General features: G+C 49.5%; 1 protein-coding gene across 9 annotated transcripts in view; it reads right to left on the bottom strand.

Annotated features, from left to right (window-relative positions):
* Window positions 1-3,580: 3,580 nt before the first annotated feature.
* HOXA3 (homeobox A3) overlaps window positions 3,581-23,558 on the bottom strand; it is a 45,261-nt gene continuing 25,283 nt past the window's right edge. For 2 of the 9 annotated variants that reach the window (XM_036246436.1, XM_036246437.1), the window contains 5 exons: window positions 23,051-23,229; window positions 20,660-20,777; window positions 18,794-18,877; window positions 6,753-7,398; window positions 3,581-5,324 (listed from right to left, as the gene is read on the bottom strand). In XM_036246436.1, coding sequence (XP_036102329.1) covers window positions 4,519-5,324; window positions 6,753-7,278 — 1,332 coding nt within the window. In that variant the 5' untranslated portion in view covers window positions 7,279-7,398; window positions 18,794-18,877; window positions 20,660-20,777; window positions 23,051-23,229 and the 3' untranslated portion in view covers window positions 3,581-4,518. Of the gene's footprint in view, window positions 5,325-6,752; window positions 7,399-10,251; window positions 10,472-14,654; window positions 14,866-15,976; window positions 16,055-18,793; window positions 18,878-19,007; window positions 19,248-20,659; window positions 20,778-23,050; window positions 23,230-23,558 lie in introns of those variants that run through there. The other 7 variants (XM_036246438.1, XM_036246439.1, XM_036246435.1 and 4 more) reach the window with 6 other exon arrangements.

Genomic DNA, 23,558 nt, shown 5'->3' with positions numbered 1-23,558 from the left:
TCTCTCCTCTCCCCCTCCTTGTCTCTCCTCTGTCCACTTCTCCTCCCCCACCCCCGCAGGCTCTCGCCCCCCTCCCAAAGCCCAGCTCCGAGTCCCGCGGCCCCGGACCCGGACCCCGGCCCATTGTTAGCCGGCTTTTCCACGGCAGCTTTGCGTCTGGCTCCAGAGGGAAGCGGCAAACGCGAGGCTGCTCTCGAAGCTTCCCGATCTTCCTGCGCCATCAACTTTTCAGGAGATAGATGCATGTGCCAAGCAAGACAACAACCCCAGGTCCATGTGTTCAAATCCCTGTAGCCAGGGCGGCGGCCAGCCAAAGAAATGCTGCCCCAAGCAGGCGTGTGCGGCTCCTGGCATTCTGGGTTTCATACCCGTAGGGCTCGGGTTTGGTGAGTATTTCCGATTTCCAGGAAGTCTGTTGGAAGTTAGCAGCAGGAAGGGAGAAGGAGCTTGTTTTATTCTCTTTTTTCTTTTTCTTTTCCACCCCTTCTTCTCCTTGTCGCTCTGATTGGGGGCTTGTTGGTTCAGATGTAGTGAGTGCTCCCTGGCAGCCTCAATTGTCTCCTGAAACTTCACCTTCCTTAGCCACCAGGGATGTTTGCACTCGGGTTCTGTTGTGGGAAACAGCACCGCAGGTGAGACAGGGCGACCCAAGGAGGGATTATAAAGGTTCTCTTTCTCTGTTCACTGTCTTTTTTTTCCAATTCGGAGACTTCAGACTGAGTGCATCTTGGACTGTGCTGGAGGGTTCAAAAGACAACACCTTTAGGTACCAAACAATAAATTTTTAAAAATCCACCAAGCCAGAAAGAAGGGAGGAGGCTGAGAGAGAAAGCTGAAGGTATCTTTTCCCCCAAACCCTGAGGATGATGATTCTCCTTTGCTTCCTTTGAAATGGACCAAGTGATCAGACTCCCCCAGGCCAGCAGGCATCGGTGGCAGGAAAATAAATCATTCTGATGGCTAGGGAGAGAGAGGTCGGTGGGAGAGAAAACCCTATGTAGAAAACAAGCAAGGCCGAACAAGGCGCAAGGATAGGACTCCATCTCTGAAGTCGGCATCAAAGGGGTTTGGGTTGGAAATTGATATAAAGTGCCCTCCGTCCTGACTAGCTGAGAGCATTGCCTTACAGATAGAGATGCTATTTTGGAAAATGTGAGGTTTTTCAGTTTTCTTGCTTTTATTCCAAACAAAGCTCTGAAGGAAGTCTGGGCGCGATCAATCTTGCTCACCAAAAGCCTTGACAGCTTCTGGCCCTTAAGAACACATTTCAGCTTCGAGCTCTTTCCAAGATCAAATGTGGCCCAGCAAAGAGGAGAGCAGAAAACGCAAGTAAACAAGGAAAACTGGTCTTTTTAAAGATATTTTTTTGGCAGCGGAAAGTTATAAAGCTGCTTTTAGGAAAGGTGCTTTGCGGACTCTGGCATGGCAGCTTTTGGTATTTGCTTTTACCATAAAATATTGAAGAGTTAAGGGGAGGAGGACAACAGAGAGGGAGTAGCGCTGCCCCCATATCACTGAGGCTTTGTCAGGGGCTGCGTGGGTGAGAGCTTTCTGCTGCCTCAGCGACCTTAATTCAAATACCATCTGGAAGAAAACCCTTTTCTTTGACCATTCAACACTGAAATCTTCTCCAAATCTATTACTTTAACTCAGGAGATATTTTAATAAGGATTTCTTTTTAATATCTAGGAAGCTAGGGGTGAGATCGATATTTTTTTTCTTTGAAAGCCAAAATGAATGTCTTGACTGGCAAGATGTGGAAAATCATATTGGAATCTCATTTAAAAATCTCTGCCCTGGAGGAAGGAGGAAGCCTCCAAACCTCCTCCCTCAGCTAAAGAGTAGATTTTAGAAATGAGTTCCAATGACGGTATCTCTGAAAGATTTCTCTCTCTCTCTTTCTCTCTCTCTCTCTCCAAATGTTCCTTATAGTCCCAGGTAATTTTAATTTAATGCACTTCTCTAAAATTATTTCTTAAAAGAGGACTCTTGCGTCTGTTCATCCTGCTTAGTTTAGATGTGCACAACCAGAAGGTGGAAGCTCCAGTCCTCACAAAGACTGGTTTTCCAGCCTCTGTATTTCTAAAACGCGCCATATTTCATGGGATGGGGAGCAAATCCATTTCTTCCATAGCCCAAACTCTCTCTCTCTCTCTCTCTCTCTCTCTCTCTCTCTCTCTCTCTCTATATATATATATATATATATATATATATATATATCAGGAGCTCCAGGACAGATGTGAGGGAAGCACCTCTGGTTGTGAGAGGAACACCCAGATCTTTACAGCTGCCTAGGTTTGCATATTCTTTTCATTTTCTTAAAATACGAGGAGGTTTCCTAAAAGCAGCTCCTCCAGACCTGCAGGTACCCAAAAATTGTTCCAGTGCCTGTTTCTACAGATCATCTGAGGGAGTTTCTCAGGGGGGAGATAGAGGCCATGAAGATGAATATTTTGGATTGCAAACAAAATGGCGACATTTTCCACCTCTGCCTCAGAAACATAGAATCCAAGGAGAAGGGGGATTTATTTCTCACATCAGATGCTCCTAATCCCCAGACGCAGGTGGTTCCTCACTTCCAGCTTTGAGGTGGGATGCTGATGGGGATGCAGTTCTGAGGTTTGCACTTTCTGAATTTGGTTCCTTCTCGGAGCAATTCTTTAATCTGAAGATGAAAATATTTCCCTTTCCTGTGCCTGTCTTTGCCTTTGCCAGTCAGCCAGTAGGCAGCCCAGGAATAGAAATGCAATGTTTAGCTCCTATAGCATCAAATGAAAAAAGTACTTATAAAATTGCATTTTTATTAGAAAGATATTAATCTCCTTTCTCTCTCCCCCTCCCCCTGGGGCCATAAAAAAAAAAAAAAAAAAAAAGGCGAGGAGGGAAGAAGGAGAGGAAATAAATCCAGAGAATGCCAAGTCCTGAATTCCGAAAGGAAGCCCATGCTGGGGCTCCAGCAGTCCAGGGAGGGGCTCAGCCCTTCTTGTGCTGGAGACTCCGGTGGGCCTCTCAGTCTCTTTCGAGCCGCCTCGCTCCCAACGGCAGTTTTAGAAGTGATTCTTTCCTCCTGGCTGGATAAACGACCTCGAAGCATCCGCAGAGAGTCCGATTGCTCCTAGAAAGTGCTCGGCATACTCCGCGCGGCTGGCGATTTCCCAGCTTAAGGCGTTGGCTGGTCAGCTTTGACCTGAGGAAGGTCGTGGACTGGAAGGCAGCCCGCTTCGTCCCCCGCGGGGCCGCCCGGGCACCTGCGCTCCCCCCGCCGCGCCTGGGCCGGCTGCCTTTGTTTCTCCCGCACTCCGCTCTCCGCAGCCCCAGCGCCCGCCGCCGGCCTCCGTGGCAGCTGGGAACCAGGCAGCCCGGCGGGCTGGCCGCTCAGACGTCTCCACAGCTGCAGCCACCAGGAACCCGGCCGCCTTCCCGAGAACTCGCAGTGCTCCCCGGCGAGGCGCCCGGCCAGGCCCCAGCCGGAGCTGCAGGGAGACCCCGGCCTGCCTCGGCCTACTCAGCCAGTTCGCCTCCACTTCGATTCCACGCAGACCCCCATCTTCGGCCAAAGAACCCCTTCCGAACGCGGATATTATTCAGAATAAAAACTTTATTATCTTTTTTGTTTTGTTTTGTTTCTCAGAGTGTGAGCAGCAAGGAATGTAGAACTCTTAAAACAAATCTAGCATTTTTCCCGTTTACAGATTGTTTTCTTCAGTTTCGCCGGATGTTACAAACTTAAAATCACTGTTTTTGAAAGCTGGATCCTCTCTGGTATTATTGCATCGTTACCTTTTTTTTTTTTTTTTTAATAAAGGAATTACATTTCCCTTTGAAATAAAAAAATTTCCTATGTACGCCAATACACTATTGAACAAAAGGCTCAAGAAACCTTCTGAACAATCAGGGTACAGAATTTCTTTAATATAAATACGAACGGATGGGGATAAATAATATTTAAAACTTAGATTATTCAATGCTTGCAAAAAAAATATAAATAAATCTGACTGTTCACCAGCATACACACACGGAAAGACGTACACTTAGTCATCCTTGCACAGGGAGCCCCTGTTTCAAAGCGCCTTTGATTTTTTTCTCGCTCTTTACAAGAAGTGCAATAAAAAAAACTAAAATTAAAAAAGTAATCGCTTCCCCTCGGGAGCCATAATGTACGAACAAATTCACATTGAAGAACTCGGCTAGAAAATTTGTTCATATACCCTGTTTCTGATCAAAGAGTAGAGAAGGTAAAGGGTGCAGGGCCAGCGGCCGGCCGAGCGGGGGTGGGAGGAGATAAATATCGCTATTGATACTGACAGCCATTCCAGCAACCAAGATTGCTACGTCACATAAACTATAAAAACGCGTTACCAAAGAAAACAAACGGGGGGGGGGTGAAAGGGGGCGGAGGAGAGAGAAAGGGGAGGTGCAGGAAGAACCTTAAAACAAAACAAAAAAAAAAGCAAAGAAGAAAGGTGGTAGTTGGGGGGGGGGGCGTGGACTCTCCTGGCGCTCAGCCCCAGCCCACCATCACAGGTGGGTGAGCTTGGGGGCTTCCTGAATTCTTCCCTGAGAAGGATGGTGGGCGGTAAGGTCCGTGTAGGTGGGGTGCGGCTCCCCTGGCCCGGGGCCGTGATGGTGGCCACTGCCCAGCGGCCCAGCACCCCCATAGTCCATGGCAGCCGAGGCAGCGTGGGGGAGGTGAGTTAGGCCAAAGAGGGCCGGCCCAGAGTTGCTCATGGGCTCCACATAGCTGCCCCCCACAAAGACGGGGCTTCCCTGTAAGTGTGGTGTCCCATAGCTGCCGTTGCCCTGCAGGCCATGCGCGTGCGGGTCATAGTCGGGTGTGCCTCCTGCGCCTGCCCCCGCAGCTGTGTAGCGCTTCTGTGGGGGCGGCGGGGGCGCGCAACTGGGCAAGGGTGCGGGGTAAGAAGCAGGGGGCAGCCCGTAGGCGCCCTGTTGGGGCTTGGAGAAAGGTGGGGGCGACTGGGGCTCGTAGGGAACACTGTTGACCAGTGAATGCATAGAGTTCAGATAGCCGCCAGCGCCCGGGGGCACCGGGCTGCGACTTGGGGACTGGCCCCCTGATGACGTCAGCATGCCCTTGCCCTTCTGATCCTTCTTGTACTTCATGCGGCGATTCTGGAACCAGATCTTGATCTGGCGCTCGGTGAGATTCAGCAGGTTGGCCATCTCCACGCGACGTGGCCGGCACAGGTAGCGGTTGAAGTGGAATTCCTTCTCCAGCTCCACCAGCTGTGCGCTCGTGTAGGCTGTGCGTGCCCGTTTGGAGGACGCCTGCCCAGGCGGACTCTTGTCGCCTGCGCAACTCTCCCCTGCCAGGACAGAAGAGAGAGGAAGAGTAGTATCAGGGGCTGCTCTGCAACCCCGCCCAGTCTGTGACCCAACCAGGCCCCTCCCTGCTGCAAACCCCAAAGTGGCCTCTATTTGTTAGGGCCCAGAAAGGGGGAGGAGGAGCAAAGTACTGTCCTCCGTCCTTGTGGGAAAACAGTGCTGGTAGCTGGGTAGCTAGCCCTTCATTCAGTCAAATTGCAAATCATAGGGTTCTCCAAGGGAGTAAAAGACAGAAAAGTAGAACCCCCAGTTTGTCTTCCTGGTCTGCATTTCCTTCCTGGAGCTATTCACTTTCTGACTCCTTTAATGATCCTGCAGGCCTATCAGACTACAGGCTCCCTGTGGGGGAGGTCTCACCATCTTCATTCCTTTCACACTAACTAGAATGGGGGCCACCTAATATATGCTCAATAAACCTTTCCTTCAATCACTGTCTGTCTGAAAGATTGGACAGTTGCTTCAACTGACCACTTATTTAATTTCCCCAGTGGAGATAGGTGGAATAGAAGCTCCAATCTGGAAGCCTTCTCTGCCCAAAGGAAGAGATCTCATCAACAGTATGCATTTCTGGTGGGGAGGCCCAGGTCCCTGATGCTAGATCTTATTAGTTAGGGTTCTCTATGTCAACAAACAGTCTGCCTCAGCTTTGCCCACTAATCTTGTGGTCTCCTGTCATCCCTGGCCTCCCCAAATCCTGACTTAGGAAGGTTCCAGATTCTCAGAACAGAGCATTGGCAACTGGAGAAGGCAGGGGCAAAGGTAACCAAGATACTGGGAAGCCCCAAGACCCAGGGCCTATCATCCACTGGGTTCCAAGAAGCCCATGTGGTTCCTATTAAGATGACAAGCCTGAATCCCCTCCCCCAGGAGATCCCTGGCTGCCTTCATTGTGTTAAGTCTGAGTAGGGCCTTCCCAGAGGTAAGGCAGTCACTCCATCTGCTGGAGCAAAAATTAAAAATAGGCTCTGATTATAAGTGAAGCAGTGATTCTAAACTGGAGGATGATTAGGCCTGCTTTTATTAGGCACATTTCAGTGTGGGGTGGTGTCACTATTTCACTAAAAATGAAGAGTTGTGCTAAAAAGAGAGTGGAGCTCAGGTTTGTTCTCCACAAAGGTCCTAACTCCAAGAGTGGAACAAGAAGTGATTCTAAACTCACTAGGCCCCACTTGCTCTTGGAGAAGTCCAGAGAGACTTCCATTAGGCCTCTCTCTGGAGTTTCCTGTGTACATAGTCCTGTCACCTCCCTAGCTGCAAAGGCGCCTGAAACCTGTATAGGGTGGAAAGAGGAACAGCAGTGACTCCTTGGAAATGTTCCAGTGCTCCAGGCCATGCTGGCTGTGCCTGGTGCTGGCTTGGGCAACTGGGAGCCAGGCCAGAGGACCCTCCTCCAGAAGGCACCCCTTTACCTGAGCTGGAGCCGCTGGTTTTCTGCTTTGTGTTCTGCCGAGACTCCTTCATCCAGGGGAAGATCTGTTTGGCCACGGTGGGCGAGTTGAGTAGGGGGCTCTTGGCCGCACTGGCAGGAGTGGGGTTGCTGCTGGCATTCTGAGGTGGGGAGACGGAAGAGGGGGGTGGGGGCGCAGCAGGAGCTGGCGCAGGGGGCTGCGGAGGTGGTTGAGGTTGCTGAGGGGCCGGGGGCGCAGCCTGGGGCGGTGGTGGGGCCAGGGGCGGCTCTCCCAGGCCTGGGGGTTGGCTGGGAGGGCCGCTCAGGGTGTGCAGACATGCCTCACTCAGCTCGTGCGCCTTGGGGTGGCCCCCAGCGCTGGCGGGTGATTGGAGTGAACAAGCGGGTCGGTGGTACTCGCCCTCCGTGCCCAGGGCTGCGGACGCTGGGTACGGCTGTTGGCTGGCATTATAAGCGAACCCGTTGGCTGCCTGGTAGGGGTAGCCACCGTAGATCGCGGAGCTGTCGTAGTAGGTCGCTTTTTGCATCGCGTTGTTTCACGATCTTGATCACACACTCTGACAGGGGCTTGACACCCGTGAGGGCGCACATTGGCACGCCCCCGCGGTCACGTGACGCTCCGCCGCCAATGGCCGCCCTGCGCAGACCTGGGGGGTGAGAATCGCCGCGCGGTGAGGGTTCCGCGCAAATCCATCTTACTCTCAATAGCTAAGTGACATGAAAGCCATAAAAGAAAAAGTGGTCAGCAATATTTAGCAGCACGACTTGGCCCCGGGCGCAGAGAGCTGCGCTATAAAAAGCCGCTGGAATTTACTGGCGGCTACAAATATTTGCTTAACTTGCGTCTGGAGTTGGGGGTTTTCCGGGGAGAGAGGAGGGGAGTGAGTGAGGACTGGAAGCTGGGTCTCTGGCGCTGGAGTCCAAAAGTAGAAAGGCCTGATAGGTTAGAAAGGAACAGGGATGGGATACTTCTTTTCCAGGGAAGAAGAAACTCTGGTGTCCCATCCTCTCTGCTCCTTGGCCTCGTCCAGCAAGCCCCCAGACTCCTTCTCTCTGGGAATTTTGGAGAAGGAGGCAAAGGGGAGCTTGAGTTGCCAAGTTTTTTCTCCAATCTTTGCTTTAGGACTTATATTTTCCAAAACAGCCTTGACAGGGGGTGATCCCATCCAGCCCCTTCTTGGATGTTCCAGAGCCAAAGAGAGGTTTGCACACAAATATTACAGGTAATCGCCCTACTTGACCCTACTGGATTTCATAAGCTGATATTGTTAGTCAGTTGTCTAACCTTGTGCAGGGGTATGACCCACCTCCAGATGAGCCCCTTGTGGCTAAGAAGGGGAGAGAGAAAACTTTTGATGGAACATCCTGTGTGAGAAGGACGACTAACAACACCCACTCCAGCAAGTCAAACTCAAATCCTGGACAGCTTTTTACTTTTCTCCTTTTCCCATTTCTCAGGCATGTCCCAGCAAGCCACTCCCACCTCTTCTCCTCTGCTACAAAAGGTCCCCAGACCCTCCTGCCTTGGACTTTCTGAGGTGCTGTTATTCAGGGCAACTATCAAATTCTACCTGTTAAAACATGATGGATTAGAGAAAAAAAACAACCCACCAGGAACCTGAAAAACCAGCGTTCATCTCCATGACCACGGCTTGAACTCTCCTTCCAACTTAACGATAATAGGTTCTGTCTTGGAAACTGCTATGTAATTTGATGTATGGGGGTCATTTGGCTCCGGACGAGGGATGGAAGCACAAGCCATAAAATCCTGCCAGAGTTCCCTGATCTTTGTGTGCTGTTATTGTTGATATTTGTTACTTGGCCTATTTACCTGCTTCAGAAACACCAGTAAAGGGCAACCCTGGAAATCTAAAAACCAATGAAAAACCTTCCCAATTCTTTTTTTTTTTTTTTTTTTTTTAATTCTAAAACAGTTTGCATAAGTGAAATCTGTTTCTTTCTTTCTTTTTTCAACCTTTGCATGGTCAACCTCTGGTTCTTCTTAGAAAAGTTCCATGTGAGTTCACATATTGACACTTACACTCTGACACACTCAGAATGTTAGTCCCTGACCATTTATGAACACTACAATGACAAATTCATGAAGAAAATGGTTTTCATTTTACACCCCAACTCTGTGAATTTGAGTCCTGGAGTTATTCAAGTTTTCCAGGAATAGAAAACACTTTGTTAACTAGAAAAAATTAATGTAATAAGCATCTACCAGTGGATGATTATACTGTAATTTTGTCTTTAACAATGGACTCCTTTGGATTTCATTATTAAACAAACAATCTGACCAACATCTGGAAAACATGCACAATTAATTTTCCAGAACCTCAATTAAAAATTACAGCATCCCAATCCAGAATTATTGTGCATGATCTTGAGCCCTGGAGTATTATTTCTCTTTTAGAAATAGATAGAATGCCACATTAACCATAATCAAAAGGAAATAAATGATAAAATAAAATTTAAAACTCAATAGCATTTTAATATGTTTCCTGTTCTTTTACTAAAAACAGTTCCTATTACATTTGGTAGTGTTAATGTCTGCCATTATAAATTTTTAAGATACTAGGCTTGTGTAAAATAAAACATCAGGTTAAGAAAATTACTCCAGACACTCGAACAGCAAGATATTAGATAAAACAAAATTAAGTTGATTTTGAATGTGCATTATTTCAAGTGAATTGCTAATCAATTATCATAAGCTACATCGGCCTGCTGTTTACCTAAGTCCTTTCATCAAGTTGTACATAGTCTTGTAAAATAACAAAATATCTTTAAAAATCAAAGAGCAAACAACAACCCCATAAACTTAAAATATGAATTCACCTCTGGGATCCTACTAAAGTGCTTCCTATTGTTTGAGGTCAGCAGATAACCAGCTTGGGGCCCACACAGTCCACCACCCCACAACCAGCTCCCAAAGTTTGCAACCTAGAAAAGAAGTTGGAGATTTGCCAGCCAGGAAACTTTGCTTTGCACCCCCAAACAAGGGCTGGGGATGGGAGGAGATTCCTCCGAAAAGGTCCGTTTCTGGACAATAACCCTCAGGTGCAAGAGCTGAAAGAGAGTTGAGGAGGCTAAGTTGAGGACAGGAAGCAAACCCTATTGTCTCTCTAGAAGATCTGCCCAAATTTCAACCTCCTTCCTTCAGACACCGCTCCTTTTTTCCACTCCCGCCCCTTCCTCAGCCTGCCCTCACCCCGAGTTTAAAGTGGGAACTCAGGCTAAAGCCCCTACGTCCCCTTGCCCATCCCTCCCTCCCTTCCCAACCTGGAAAAGTTGCGGCTGGGCTAGGGGAGAGGGAAGAGGTGGGGGCGGGGATGGGAAAGCGGCCTGAACTCGAAGTGTAAGGGTATCAGTCACTGCCGGGAAGGAAGCTCCGGCTTGTGAACTCTTCTTGAACCGAGATTTAAGTCTGCGGCCATAAATCACCGAGACGTAAACTCCGCCATTCAGCGCTGAGAGCGGCCGGTTGTGGCCCTGCTTACCTTAACTTCTGACGAGCGCTGCGAGCGCAGGCTTGGTCTCGGGCTCGGGCTCCGGCCCCGGCCCGGCTTGGCAGCCCGGCCGGGTCCCCTCAGCTCGGGATGGGCAGCGACCCTCAGCATCAGCCGAGACCACGGGCGGGAGGGAGACCCCGAGGCCCAGACGCCGCGGCTCAGAGCGTGGCCGCCTCGCTGCTCCGGCACGGCTCGCCCAGGGCGGACTGGGGCGGCTTGGACCCCCCCTCCCACCCACCCCACCCACCCACCCCTCCCCCACACCCCCGCCCCCTGCCCTTCCCGAGGGCAGCAGCCGTGGCCCGGAGATAAGCGCTAGCGCTGCGCAGGCTCTGCCTGGGCTAGTGGCACCGACTTGGGTATGTTTCTTATGAATATTACGCGCGGAGCAGAGGCTGGTAGGGGGTGCGGTGGGGGGTGCTGGGGGCGGGCAGGAGGGGAGGCCGAGGCGACTGGGGCTGCGGGGCCCAGCGTGGGGGATGGGGCTGAGGCGAGGGGAGGGCCAGGAGCTAGAGGGGGAGCTCAGCAACAGCGGAGGGAGGAGGGCAACCTCCCCCTAAACCCCACGCCCTCCCTCTCCTTGCTCCTGGGCGTCACTAAAGTCCAGGAAAATTATGCTAATGAGGACAAACGGCTCTCACAAAGGGGATCTCTTGCCGGGCTCTATTTCTTAGGAATCCGTTTGAGAAACCATGTAATCCTCTGCCCTGGACATTTCCAGTTGAGGGGCTAGGAGAAGAACCAGAAGAGTTCCCCAGACTTTGGGCAGTTGACCTCACCTGCCATCCCTAATCCAAGAACCTCAAAGCCAATCTTTGGGGGACTCGGATAGGGCCTCCTTTCTTGAGAGACCTCCCCAAGAGCCAACAGGGCTGCCTGTGGTTATGTTTCTAGGCAGAAACACTGAATTCTTGGCAGCCTGGAGCGAAGGAACCTGGGGGAGATGCATGGTGGTCGGGCAGTGGGGAAGCTCTGGGCTCAGGTACACACAAGAGTCTAGAAACCCGGGTCTTCAACTCTTGTGTGAGGGGGGCAGAGTACAGACATGCAGGTCACTCACAGGGAAAGCCTGATGAAGCTTCCAACAGCAACGAATATCTGTGGTCACCCCCACCCCCCATTAGTAGTATACAGGGAAGCAGAGGAAAGGCCTGCATATGCCCGGTAATATTTCCACAACTTTAAGGAGGATAGTCTTCCTTCTCCAATGGCCTCCCTCAACTCCCCAGATTCAGAAGCGAACTCTGCAAGGGTATGTGTGTGGCAAAAAGAGAGAAATGGAGTTTTTGTGCAATTCCAAGGTGTCAACGGCCAGGCCTTCTCAAAGGAAGGTGTTAAAAATATAAGTAGTATGTTTAAACTGTCAGGGAGCCAAAGTGTCACCTTAGAGCAAAAACAAAGCCAAGGAAAAGGGAGAAATCAAAAAGCACTCCCGGCCAGGGTGGCCTCATGCATACCAATGGTTTTTGTCATTTATGGCTGGGCAAGATTTATGACTCGGCGCCCCAAAGCTGTAAACAGAGCACAAAACAGCAAACACTTGCTCCTTATGGCATATTGCGGCAGCGCAACTTGAAAGGGGGAGCCGGGCGGCGTAGGAGGCGAGAGCCAGCCGCAAAAATCCGCTCGGTGGCATTTTCTCTTCAAACTGTCCGGGTCCGATGTGGCATTTGAAGAAAGAAGGCGTGGGTCAATAATCAACCCGCACTTTCTCCTCCAAACTGCTGACGGGACTCTCACGCCTTCTCAACTAAGCCAACTGGAGGCAGGGCCGGCCAGCTCTCTGTGAGGACCTGCCAGGGAAGGGGACGGCCAGCCGGGCCACGGAAGCCGAGGGTGCCGAGGTGAGGGCGGGAGCTCCGGGGCGCATACCTTTCCACCAGCGCCAAAACACGGGAGCTGGACCCGCCGAGCTGGAGAGCCCGGCGAAAGCCGGGGCCGGAGCTCTGGCAGGGGCCTCCGCCAGCCCCAAATAGGTAGCTTCTGGGCTCGAGCTGCCGCGGGCAGAAGCGGGGTTCCCACCTGGAGTCTGGCGCCTCGACATTCAGACTGCCTGGATTCAGGCCTCTCTGCGGAAATCCAAAGTGCTGGCTTTTCGAACAAGGCAGGCGAGGTGCTTTTAAAAATGATAATTTATAAAAGCTGAAGGTAATTTTTGTTTGTTTGTTTGTTACTGTATTTTACAAGAAAACGACCTCCTGTCGATTTTCCATTGCCAGAAACGACCGGTCGACCGGTCGCTGCGCCGGTCGCTGCCGCCGCAGCCGCGCCCTTTCTAGGCAAATCCCGCAGCCCTTCACCGGCTCTCCCAAACCACTGAGGTTTTCTTTGCTAAGAAGGCCCTTTGGTCCCCCAAATCCCCCCCAAGTCCCGGTACTTCTGATCTCTCTCGCCCATGGGGACCAGAAGAAAACATTTTCTCAGCAACAGAAGAATATTTGGAAGAGCGAAGGTGCACTGGTACCCTTCTCGGGGCTCTCCTTGTGAACGTGTCTGAGAGGGCCTCCATGCTGCTGGGGCTGACTGCAGCCAGGGACCAAGGTGAGGAACAACTGTTGGCAAGAAGAGGAATCGAAATTCCAGAATGGGGAGGAAAATTAATGAGGAAATACACTTGCCTGTGAGGGTGAGTCTGGCATTTTGAGGATGAAAAGGGACTAAGCCTTTTTTTTAATTTTTTTTTTAATTTTTTTAATAGCTACGGCTTAGCTATAATCGAGTGGCTTTAGCTTGTTCCTTGGAGGAAAAGACAACCAGTGTTCTATATATATGACTGTTGTTTTCTTCTCACTGTGCACACTTTTATACAGAACTAGCTCAAGAATCCTTCCTTAGATATTTATTCTGCTTGTTGGTACTAACGCAACAATAAAAAGATGCCTTTAATAAACCTCTATTCCCTCTCTCATTCTTTCTAGTGAAACTATATTATTTATGAGTCTTTAACTGGGTCAAAAATGCGCCAGAACTGGGTCATAAATCAAATGAAATGCTGACAAGTAATTGAACAGCAATTAAAGCTTACATTTTATTTCCAAGGGGTGTTTTAGAGCACTTGAAACGGCCTCAGTTAAACACGGTTACTGCAGAGGCTGGCAGAGGGGGAGGGCAGAGCAGCCCTCCCATTCTGGGGAAGTAAATCCCACTCAAGTATGTTAAGCCTCATTTGATTTTTTTTTTCAAGTACAAAAAAGAAATAAGATTAAAAAAAAACAAAAAAAAAACTCACAGAGCAAATCAGCTTCCTGACTCCTTGTAGCCACCCCTTTCCCCTGCGCTTGGAGAGCTCAGGAACAGAGGAAAGAGAAGTTCCCTTCACCTTTCCCTGGAGTTTCCATCTTTCCCAGGAGTGCTGGGTCCCCAAAGCCCAATTAGCTAGGGCTTTCCTAATAATTTGAAAACACTCAGTTTAACTCTCATCTGCCTCCATTCTGGCTACAGCACCATTTCTTGGGCTCTGAAGCCTAAGAGAAGTCTGCCTCTGCTTCCTTTGGACTCTGCCTCTGGACTTCCCTCCAGCCCAGGGTGCACCCGCCAGTCCTCCAACTCTCCAAGCCAGCTGGGGGCGTACAGAGGGTGGCCAGGCCATGCTCGTTCTGAAGCCCAAACCCAGTTCAGGCTCCCTCTTTCCTCTGTATCCTTAACATTAGAATAACAGAGCTTTGGGTATCCAGCACACTCACCCCCCACCCCCACCCCAAGCTTCTCCAAAATCGGTGCTGTCCTTCTCCACCCCTACCGGGCAGAGGGTGTTCAGGGGAACAAAGGCGTGTCCTCAGAGTCCAGCTCCTTCCATCCCTTGTGTGAGAAAGCGCATCCTGCAGCCCAGCACTGAACAAAGTGGCCTGAAGCATCATCAATAAAATGGCAGAGCATCTGCACACTCATTGATTTCCTTCTCCCAGCTGCTCCTGCTGCCCTGGTCAGCCCTAGTCTACCATCCCTGGCTAGCAAGCAGAAGCAATGGGGGAGCAATTCCCTTTCTCCTTTCTCCTTTACTCAGCATCCACCCCCTCCAGGCAGTGTCGCCTAGGAACTCAGTGAGGGCCACCTTAGCCTGCTCGGGCACTTCAGGACTCTCCCTCTCCCTGGGGCTCAGCTCCAGGGACTCAAACCCCACTGTAGCGGACAAAGCCACCAAGCACTGGGGCCACCAGGCCCACCGATTAGCACCCAAGTGCCCCTTACTTTACACCCCTCAACACTTTTCTGGGAATTAAACTCAGTCTAGTCTGAGGCGCTCCTGGAATCTTTCAAATGGTTTCAGTTCTACAGGAGAAACAAAGGAAGAGGGGGGCTGAGGGTCCTGTCCCTGAACCAGGGTCTCCTCGCCTGACCTTTGTCTCTCACAGCCATAACTCACTCTAGATATGAACAATTAACGGAAATACCTTAAAATAAATTCCATCCTTCTGGTGTGGCCTCCAGTCCCATCGGCTAGCTGGCCCAGAACCGCTCCATGAGTGCTGAAAACTGCAACCACTAGGAGAGTGCTCTCCGGAGAAGGGGAAGGAGAAGGAGGAGGTGGGTGTGCGGAGGGTGGGGTGGGGGGAGCTCTCTCTCTGTAGAGAATCTAGAAAAAACGTAATCACAGGCAAAGCCGCCAGGGTCTCCGCTCCAAATGCCACAATAATGTGCTGTATTATGTGCTCACGTGGTCATACGTCAACTTAAATCCTTTTATTTGAAATAGGGAATCACTGAAGGAACTAGGTTTCCAAGCAGAACATTTAGCTTTAGGGGAGGGGAAGTGGGGGGCCTTGACCAGCAGCAAGGAAGAGTTCTGTCTAGGGCAGTTGAATGCTGGGGGCATCTCTATCCCTATCCCAACACCTGCCGCCCTGCACAAGGCCAGTTACCTCCCCTTATATATCTGTGCACTCAATCCAAACATAAGGAAACAGCAATGCTGTCCCCATTCTTAGAGTCCACACAACTTTCCTTACAGTCTTCCCCTCACAGACTTCCTGAATCCAGCACCACCCAAGCACTCCAGTCTCCTTGGCCCTCTGGCCAATATATCAAAAGGCAAGGCCTAGGCCCTGTTTCCAGAAGAAAACCCAGTAATGGTTGGCCTAGTCAGACAATGTGAGTAAACCCAGCGGACTCCCTCACAGCCTGCATTGTATGGAGTGTGCTAACACCCACGCCACACACCACAGCCACTATAGAAATCCAAAAGGCCCATAATTACCTGACAAAAGGCTTAAGCATCTCCTCCAAATTCAATTGGTTTTGTTCGATGGAAGCCCCCTAGGAAAGAGGTGCTTGCCTCCCTCTAGAGTGGTAGGTCAGAGTTTTGCAAAATCTGGAAGGATCCAGTGCCCAGGCCAAACCTGCACTTGTGCTTTTCCTCAGTGCAGAACTGAATGATACATGAAATTATAGGCTTCTAATAATGAAAAATGTAAAGGGAAATGATCTAATTGTTTCTGCAAGAAGAGGAAACAAATACAACCTTTGCTAGCTAGCATCCCTTGAATTAACTAACCTACTATAAGACAATCTGGGACCCTTTCTGTAGACAAGACTGTTTTCACTGTCCGCTAAGACAACTCTGTGTCCACCAGCAGAAACTGAACTAGACCACCTCTTCTTGGAAGGAACTCAGCTGAAATAAATAAGCACCCCCATACACACACACACACACACACACACACACACACTCCTGCCTTCTGGTTGGTGACATTCTCCACTGATTTCAACACTTCACCCTCTCAGGAGCTGTCTAAAAAGTTCCTCTTTTCAGGTGTTAGTTTCTGAACTTTGGGAGTACTCTGAGGTGGTGAGATCCTCATGCCATATTCTTTTGTTCCTGGAGAGTGGGTCCTCAGTTAGCTGGGCCTCTCTAAGCATGAGGAGTCACTTGTAGCAGCTGCAGGAAGCTGTGCACAATTCTTCCCCTCCCCTCCCCTCCTTGGCTGCAGGGGAACAGAAAGGGCCTGGTAAGACTGCAAGGCCCTCAGTAAAGGGGCCTGGTCATAAGGGTGGCCAAATCAGAATGGCAATGAAGGAGGAGGAGACCTCACTCCTTGGAAGTGAGCCTTGGCCAAAGCTGGTAGCAGTATTCCAGTAAAGTTCTCTCTGTGCTATAACTAGGAGAGACCCTCTGTGTCAGCTTTCCCAGCTCTGACCTAAGCCACAAGCTGGAAAGTAAGAAGCCAAAGTGAAAACCTGCTTCTCTCAGGTTTGGGGGTGAGGTAGAGGACAGAACCAAAGGCTGGTTTCCAAAAGCACTCCCTAGTCCCCTCAAGGACTCAGACCAGTAATATACTGTCCTCTGCTCCTCGTACCCACCACCCCCAAATATTTTACACTAAGATAGCCTAGAAAGGAGCTGGAAATACTGCCCAATTGTTGGCAAACTCCACTCCCCCCAACCAAAGTTTCTGTAGGGGCTTCAACTCAAAGATGAGAAGGGGCCCCTTCAGAACTCTCAGAACAGTCTGGAGCAAATCGACATTCCCAAGGCCATAAATCAATGGGAGAAGTCTTTGGTAGTGCTTCAGAGAAATGCCTTAACGCCAGCAAGGCCCAGAGGCATCTTAGCTCCAGCCAGGAGCCTCCATGCTGCTATTAACAGCCCAGTTAATGCTCCAACTGCTGTTTAACAATTAACACTGATGACTTGGGGTAGGATGAGGTGATATAGTGGAATATAAAGGAAAATATCTGAGGAAGTCAAAAGAAATTTAACTTTTAAGATGAAAATGGCTTCCCAAAGAGAGAGCTTGGTCTGGGCAAGCTACCAGGGAACCAGCAGCTGAGAGGCTTCCTTCACCACTCTGAAATCTGCTTTCCTGGGGAAAGGCTATGGATCCTTTAAACTTCTATTTCAGAGAACAAGAATGGAGATGCTTAAGTATCTAGGCCCAGGCTGGGGAACCCAGCTGCTAGTATTGCTCCATTTACTTTCCCAGTCCCCAACCTGGCCAGCCAGGGCTGGGGACACATGCCCTGGATCCAGGCCACCAGAGCCACAATAGGCAGAAAGTTGTCTCAGAAGGAGCAGGTGACTCAGGATTCAGTACTTTAGTCAATATTTGCAAGGCTGTTGGCAGATTAGATATATCTGTATTCAAACACTACAATCTGATTTTTCTGTCAAAAATACACTTAACATTTTTCTCCTCTTAGTTGACTCTAGTGGTTTTTCTACTCAGTGTAGGTTAGGAGGCATTCTTAGCCCACGTGTGTGTGTGTGTGTGTGTGTGTGTGTGTGTTATAGATAATTATTTAACATGAGATATTTCCTGTGGGTGCAACTGCACTACAAATGGGCTCCAAGTTCTCTGGACACACATGGATGTGTGTATCACTTTATATACATGGTCTCAAACTCCTGCAACTGTTTATACATGCAATGGCTCTGTTGTGTGCAGAGATGCAAATCATTTGTCCACACTGAGTTGCAAATTCCTGAAATGCTCATCTATACTTGATATAAATAGATACATAGTAGCTGAGAAAGTTACCCAACTTTACTATTACTGTTTACTTCCTATCTAATAAAATAAGAATTGTATCCAGAACACCATATCAGCCTTAGAGCATCTCAGAATAGCATGTTGCAACAAATTAGCAAGCTGGTATCTATTTGGGGAGCAAATTTTAAGGAAGACTGAGGCCTAGGGAATAGAAAACAAAATCTCAGAAAACTTTTTAAAAGAAGTAATTCCTCAAAGAACAAAGCAAACCCATTCCTTCATACAAGCTTCAGAAAGCTATTCCAGCAGCCCCTCCCCCAAATAGGCACGAAATTTATGGATCTTTTACAAGGTAATAAACCACAGTAATTACCTCCCTGCATCTCAAACTAAGAGAACAAATTAAGCCAGAACTGGAAAAGAATTTTAAAGAGTTTTCCCTTGTTCCAAATAGGAAAAGAAAACGCTGAGACATAGAAAACCCGTGCTTTTCCCATAGGAAGAACAGTGAGCAGGTCAGCCTGGCTAAAGGAACCTAGAAGCCCGCTGCGTGTGTGCGACAGCCTACACTTTGGAAATGCAGCAACTTCCCTCTCGCCAAGGAAAAGCCAAAGGACAAGAGAAACTGCAAGGCAGTGAGACCAGTTTCCTCCATGCAGAGCTGGACTGACCGCAATTTCCGAACTCACAGGCTCCGCAGGCGCCGCCAACAGTGAACAAGGAGAACGGCCCACGCAGCGGCCGCCGCGCCCGTGGCCTCTGCTGGCTTTTGCCCTGCTGCTCCATGTAGTGGTTTGTTTGGAACTTGCCGGAGGAAACAAATACAACCTTCTGACATCCCCGCGCCCCCAAACACACACATCTTTGGTCTTTGCGAACGCCCTTTCTGCAAACGCCGGCTTTGCGGGCTCTTTGTTTGCCTGAAGCCCCGCATTCGCAAAACGTGCAGCTGAAGAGAACCGAGCTCCAAAACTCCTCCGAAGTTAAACATTGACCAGAACCTCTTTCCAAGGGCTGCAGCTGCCCCGGAGCGGAAGAGCAAACTCCTGCCAAAGGCCCAGTGCAAAGCCCCAAGCGGTGACGAGTTGGGGCACAGCGCTTACCTCGAAAGATGTTTAAGACTGAACCCCAAATTGTCTCCAACTCCGGGGCGCTCAGGGAATCGCCTTTTCCGGTGTCCAGGAGCTCTGAGGATAAATAAACAGCAGAGGGTGAACGGTGGCTGCGAAGGAAGGGAGTCGGAGGACCGGAGTTGGAAGCGCGGACAGTTGGGGCGCCAGGGTGGCCCCCGGGGTGACGCGGACACGGAGGAGTCGCCAAGGCATTCGTCCATGCGGCACACTCATTGCTCGAAAGGTTCCAGTCTACAAATGGCCTGAAGATGGTGATTTATTTTTGTAAAATAAATACATACTCCATCTCCGCACCCACACTCTTCTTTTTCTTTCTTTATATAGGGGGTGGGAAGGGGGGAAGGGGGAAGAAAATGGACGAGGCGGAGCAAGATAGGAAGGTGGAAGGGCTTTGCTGTTGGTGCCTGCTCTGCTCCGAGAGCTCCTCACTCACCTCAACTTGGGGAATGTGAATGCACGCTTTATTTTCTTTTGCTAACAAAGGGAAGCCTTGTCTGGGAGCATTCAATCACGGAGTCTCCCGAAACCTCACTAATAGTGTTCATTTCTGTTTGGCGCGAAATCAAATTCCAGCTCAGCCCATGGGCCAGGGGCAGCCTTCAGAGGTTTTGTCTTCTGGTTCATTCAAGCCCTTGGCTTGTCACTTCTCTGCCCCAGTGGGCTGGTGGGACTACGGTGCCCAGTCCCTCACAGCAGGCCAACTAAGGCTGCTAGGAATAGGCAGAAACTGGGAAGGATATCGGCATCCGACAATACCCGATCTAGAGACCCTATCCAGCCTCACCTTGTGCAGTGGGGCTAGATGCCTAAGTCTGCTACCACCTCGTCCTTTACGATATCTGCAACCCTCTCTTGCTCTCTAACCAGCAAATGGTCAGCCAACTTTGGGGGTTAGGGGAAGTCTCTGAGGAAGAGGCAAGAATCATCCTAGGTAATGACCTCTGGCTTGGAGAAGTTCTTTGCTGGACTTGGGACTGCCTGCCCAGTGGATTGATTCCACAGCCCTGCCCCTGCCCCACTACCCCTTCATCCAAACCCAAATAGCCTCCCCACACTCCAGCCTGCCTCAATGGCTGTCCCACATCCATGCAATCCTGCTGATAGCACCAAGAGCAGCTACCCAATAGCTGACAGATCCCCTGACCTCCAGGCTTCACAGCCCCCTAGCACACTGAACAAGTGCCCGCAAGTCAAAAGCTAGCTGCCCCCTACCACTACCATGACCTGCAGCCTCTACCGTCCATCAGGCACTTGAGACTCAGAATCCATGCTGGGCCCCTTTCCCTTGTTCAGACTCGCCCTCTATGTCCCCAAAGTGAGTGCCCCCTGGCCTTGGTGCTCCTGGCATAACCCTGAGCAAAGTGGGGCTTAGCTACACTGCATGTTACTACTCAACTTTGTCCCAGAAAGATCCGCTATGCCACAATCCGCCAAGCCACCCCCACTGAGCGAGGCTTTGGAGTATTGTAATTATTATGGTTATTATTATTGTTGCTATTTTCTTATCCCCAAGTCAAATATTCGTGGCTGCTGTTCCCCATAAATCGTTCAGACTAATGAGTCACAAAGAGATGTTGCCCAGGTCTCTCCCTCTGCAATGGCCGCCGCCACCGCTGTGGCCTCTCTCGGTGTTTTTGGCGCTCGCTTGCTCCCTCGCTCGCCTGGCGCGGGTGATTTATGAACACCGGGAAAATTGAACAAAGCCGCGCGCCTGTCCTGTGGTATCTCTGCAGCCTTCCCCAGTGTGAATCAGAACATTACCAACTGTCTGCGCATCCGTCCCATTTCATCACCAAAGCCAGGATATGACCGCAGAAAACCCGAGCTCCAACTCACATTTCCCTGGACGCGGTGTGTTCTCCGGACTCGCACAAACCCTGCAGAAAAAGCCCCAACACCCAGGCTGGGCCCGCCAGCTCGGGTCCTCCCCGCTGAAGGGCTCTCTCCAGTCCTCCTGAAGGAGTTAAAAGCCTTTGGAAATAAATCTGAAGGTGTGTGTTTTAAAAAATCAAATAGGAAGTTGGGGGTCTTACTTCTGAGAGATTCATTCCTAGTGAGGCCCTGCTGACTCCATCCATTCTTGACGATTGGCATTAATTATTTAATGAGTCACGTGACCTCAAAGATTACAATTTCAATATCTCCCTTGAACAGGCGCTACACCTTTATCTGCTGCAACCAGGGTCCATGGTTGGCTTTTTCAGTTCCCAGGCCTCCAGAATGCAGACATCCTTGCCCAGCTGTGGGCAAAAGAACGCCATAGAAATCTCAGGGCAAGCATAGCAGAATTAGTCATTCTGAGACTATGAGAATTGTGAACAGTGGCGTGTCCACTCCTCTCCCAGGCACCCTGACATTTGTCACCTCTTGGGCCCAGCGGTCAACCCACCTATCTCAACACCCTTCTAACCTGGTGGAACACACCTGTGGCCCTCCATGTCAGGTGTGAACCCAAACTCTGGTCCATTCCAGGCAAAATAAACTTCTGCCAAAGAAAGGTGCCTGTGCATTTACCCCTATTTAAGGTGAGACCAAATCCACAACTCATTAACATAAAGAACATGGTGGGGGGGGGAGCATTCAGCTGCCTCAGTTTCTGCATCCATAAACTGAGATGGAATCAATATGGCCTCCAGCTCTCTTTTTTTCCAGGATATTCTTTTAATCAGGGATCTCTTTTAGCCCCAGGAATCAATTCCAGAGAGACCGGAGCTGGCCTGAAAGGAGTCAGGGGTTACTTCATGAGTTTGGGGCCTTGATAATAAAAAGTGACAGAATTCCAAGACAGAGATTTCAGATGAGAATATTTTGCAACAGCCCCAGCAGCCTCCTTGATGCTGTCAAAGAGTTACAACACAGGTCTCTCTTCTTCCATCTATTTTCCCCAAGCCCATACTCTTTGAGAGAAGAAGCAGAGTTAGTCTTGGGTTTGTATATAGTACAGAGAAGGGCAACTATTGCAGGAGCAGCTGTTGGGAAGGGTGAGACTGTGTTCTCCAATAGAGGACCTTACCTTAGCTAGGGATGCAGAGACCAAGAGAGTTTAAAGAACTGTTTATTGCCTGCATAGAACCCATTCATTCAGATGGGAAGTCCCAGGTCTCTGTTTAACACATTGATTCTTTGGGGGTTTTCTTTCTTTCCATTCTAAAGAGTGGTTGATCTGTTTCCATGTGAAACTGCTGGAGGGAAGGCAGTGGTGGGTGAGAACAGCACAGTTTGGTAGTTTAGGGGAGCAGGGGGACAGAGGAAGCATGGTGATACCCACCCCATGGAGAGGAGGCTGAGTGGTGGGGGAGGATGTGGGCACCCTGGGACAGCTGAGTATAAAGTCAGAGATGTTGTGCAAAGGCCCACTCCTCATATATCTAGGTAATCTTCCCATGAGCTCCATCCTGGGTATTAAGTACTCTACTATGCTTGTCACAGTTGAATTCCTACTGTAATAAAACACCGGGTATATCGTAGATTTCAGCAAAACTAGGAAAGAGAGCCTGCAAAGTGCCATTTTTCTTCAGGGGGGAGACTGTTAAGTACTTAATTCAAACTGTGACCATTAAAGTGTCTCCTACCCGATTTAGGTTGATTTCGGATGTTGACAAAACTTTTATATCCTCGAGTCATGCACAGCTTGGCTATGTGACTAAAGCAGATGAGTTTGTGTTAGAGAGAAGGAGAGAGAAAGAGAGAAAGAAGAGGAGAGCATGTGTAAGGATCATTTTGGTAGGAGAATTATAGAGCTTACACAAAATACTGTCTTTAAAGGTCAAGGGTTTGAGGGGCCAGAAAGGTTTGCTTAAAAACAACAACAACAACAATTAATGAGATAGAAAATTTGTCCTCTGGGTGAACTCCTATGGTTGCCCTAGCAAAGGGCAGACAATGCACGATTTTGAAGCACAAAGTGGGATTTTCTAAGCTGTTATAACAAGCTCCTATAAAAGACCAAATCTGAAACAGGCAAAACACTAAAGAAATGACACAATCATATGGATCATTCTGAACCATTTTGACTTGGTAGAACTTAACCAGTACCTTAATAATCAAGACAGTTTGGGTAAAAATGCCATTTTGCACTGGAATAGTTAAAACAACAACAACAACAACAACAATCTCCATCCTCTCTCTTCCTTACCCCTTTTAGCCTCATACAGCTGCTTCCAGTATGCAGCTAATTAATGCCCTCATCCCCCTCCTTCACTACAAAGGAGAAATATAAGAAGTTACCTTAATTGATGATAATCTGCCATGTGAGGTTTTGCAGCTCAACACTCAGTTTCCACCAAGAATCTAGGCATTTTTGAGCAGACAGCCAAGATGCTGCATCTTTGCCCGAGAACACATTATTTGCAAGAAGATCCCTTGCTTCTCCACAGACTTTTCCCAGAGAATGCCTTTCAGAATTGCTGTTGAATTACAAAGAAGTATTTATTGTATGAGGTGATTAATGATTCCTGGGAAAATTGCTATTTTCCACGTGATTTAATTTCGGTTTACAAGTGCATGTAGTAGAGGAAGGGTTAATAAGTTTCAGCAGCAGTTGCCGTGACTCGAGAGATCCCTGGCACTCGCTCACACCTTATAAAATGCACTTTATGCCAGGTTTGGCCTGACTTGGGAAGGCGGGCACTTGTTTGCCCCTGAATTTTATTGGGGAGAGGTGGAGGCTCCTCTGAGGCTGGCATCCATCACTTCCCTCTCAAATGTGGTTTGTTCATAGGTAGACAGCAGCTTG

The sequence above is a fragment of the Molossus molossus genome, unplaced genomic scaffold, assembly GCF_014108415.1.
Source record: "Molossus molossus isolate mMolMol1 unplaced genomic scaffold, mMolMol1.p scaffold_m16_p_7, whole genome shotgun sequence".
In the NCBI taxonomy this organism is placed as follows: domain Eukaryota; kingdom Metazoa; phylum Chordata; class Mammalia; order Chiroptera; family Molossidae; genus Molossus; species Molossus molossus.
This window is presented reverse-complemented; position numbering and strand designations above follow the sequence as displayed.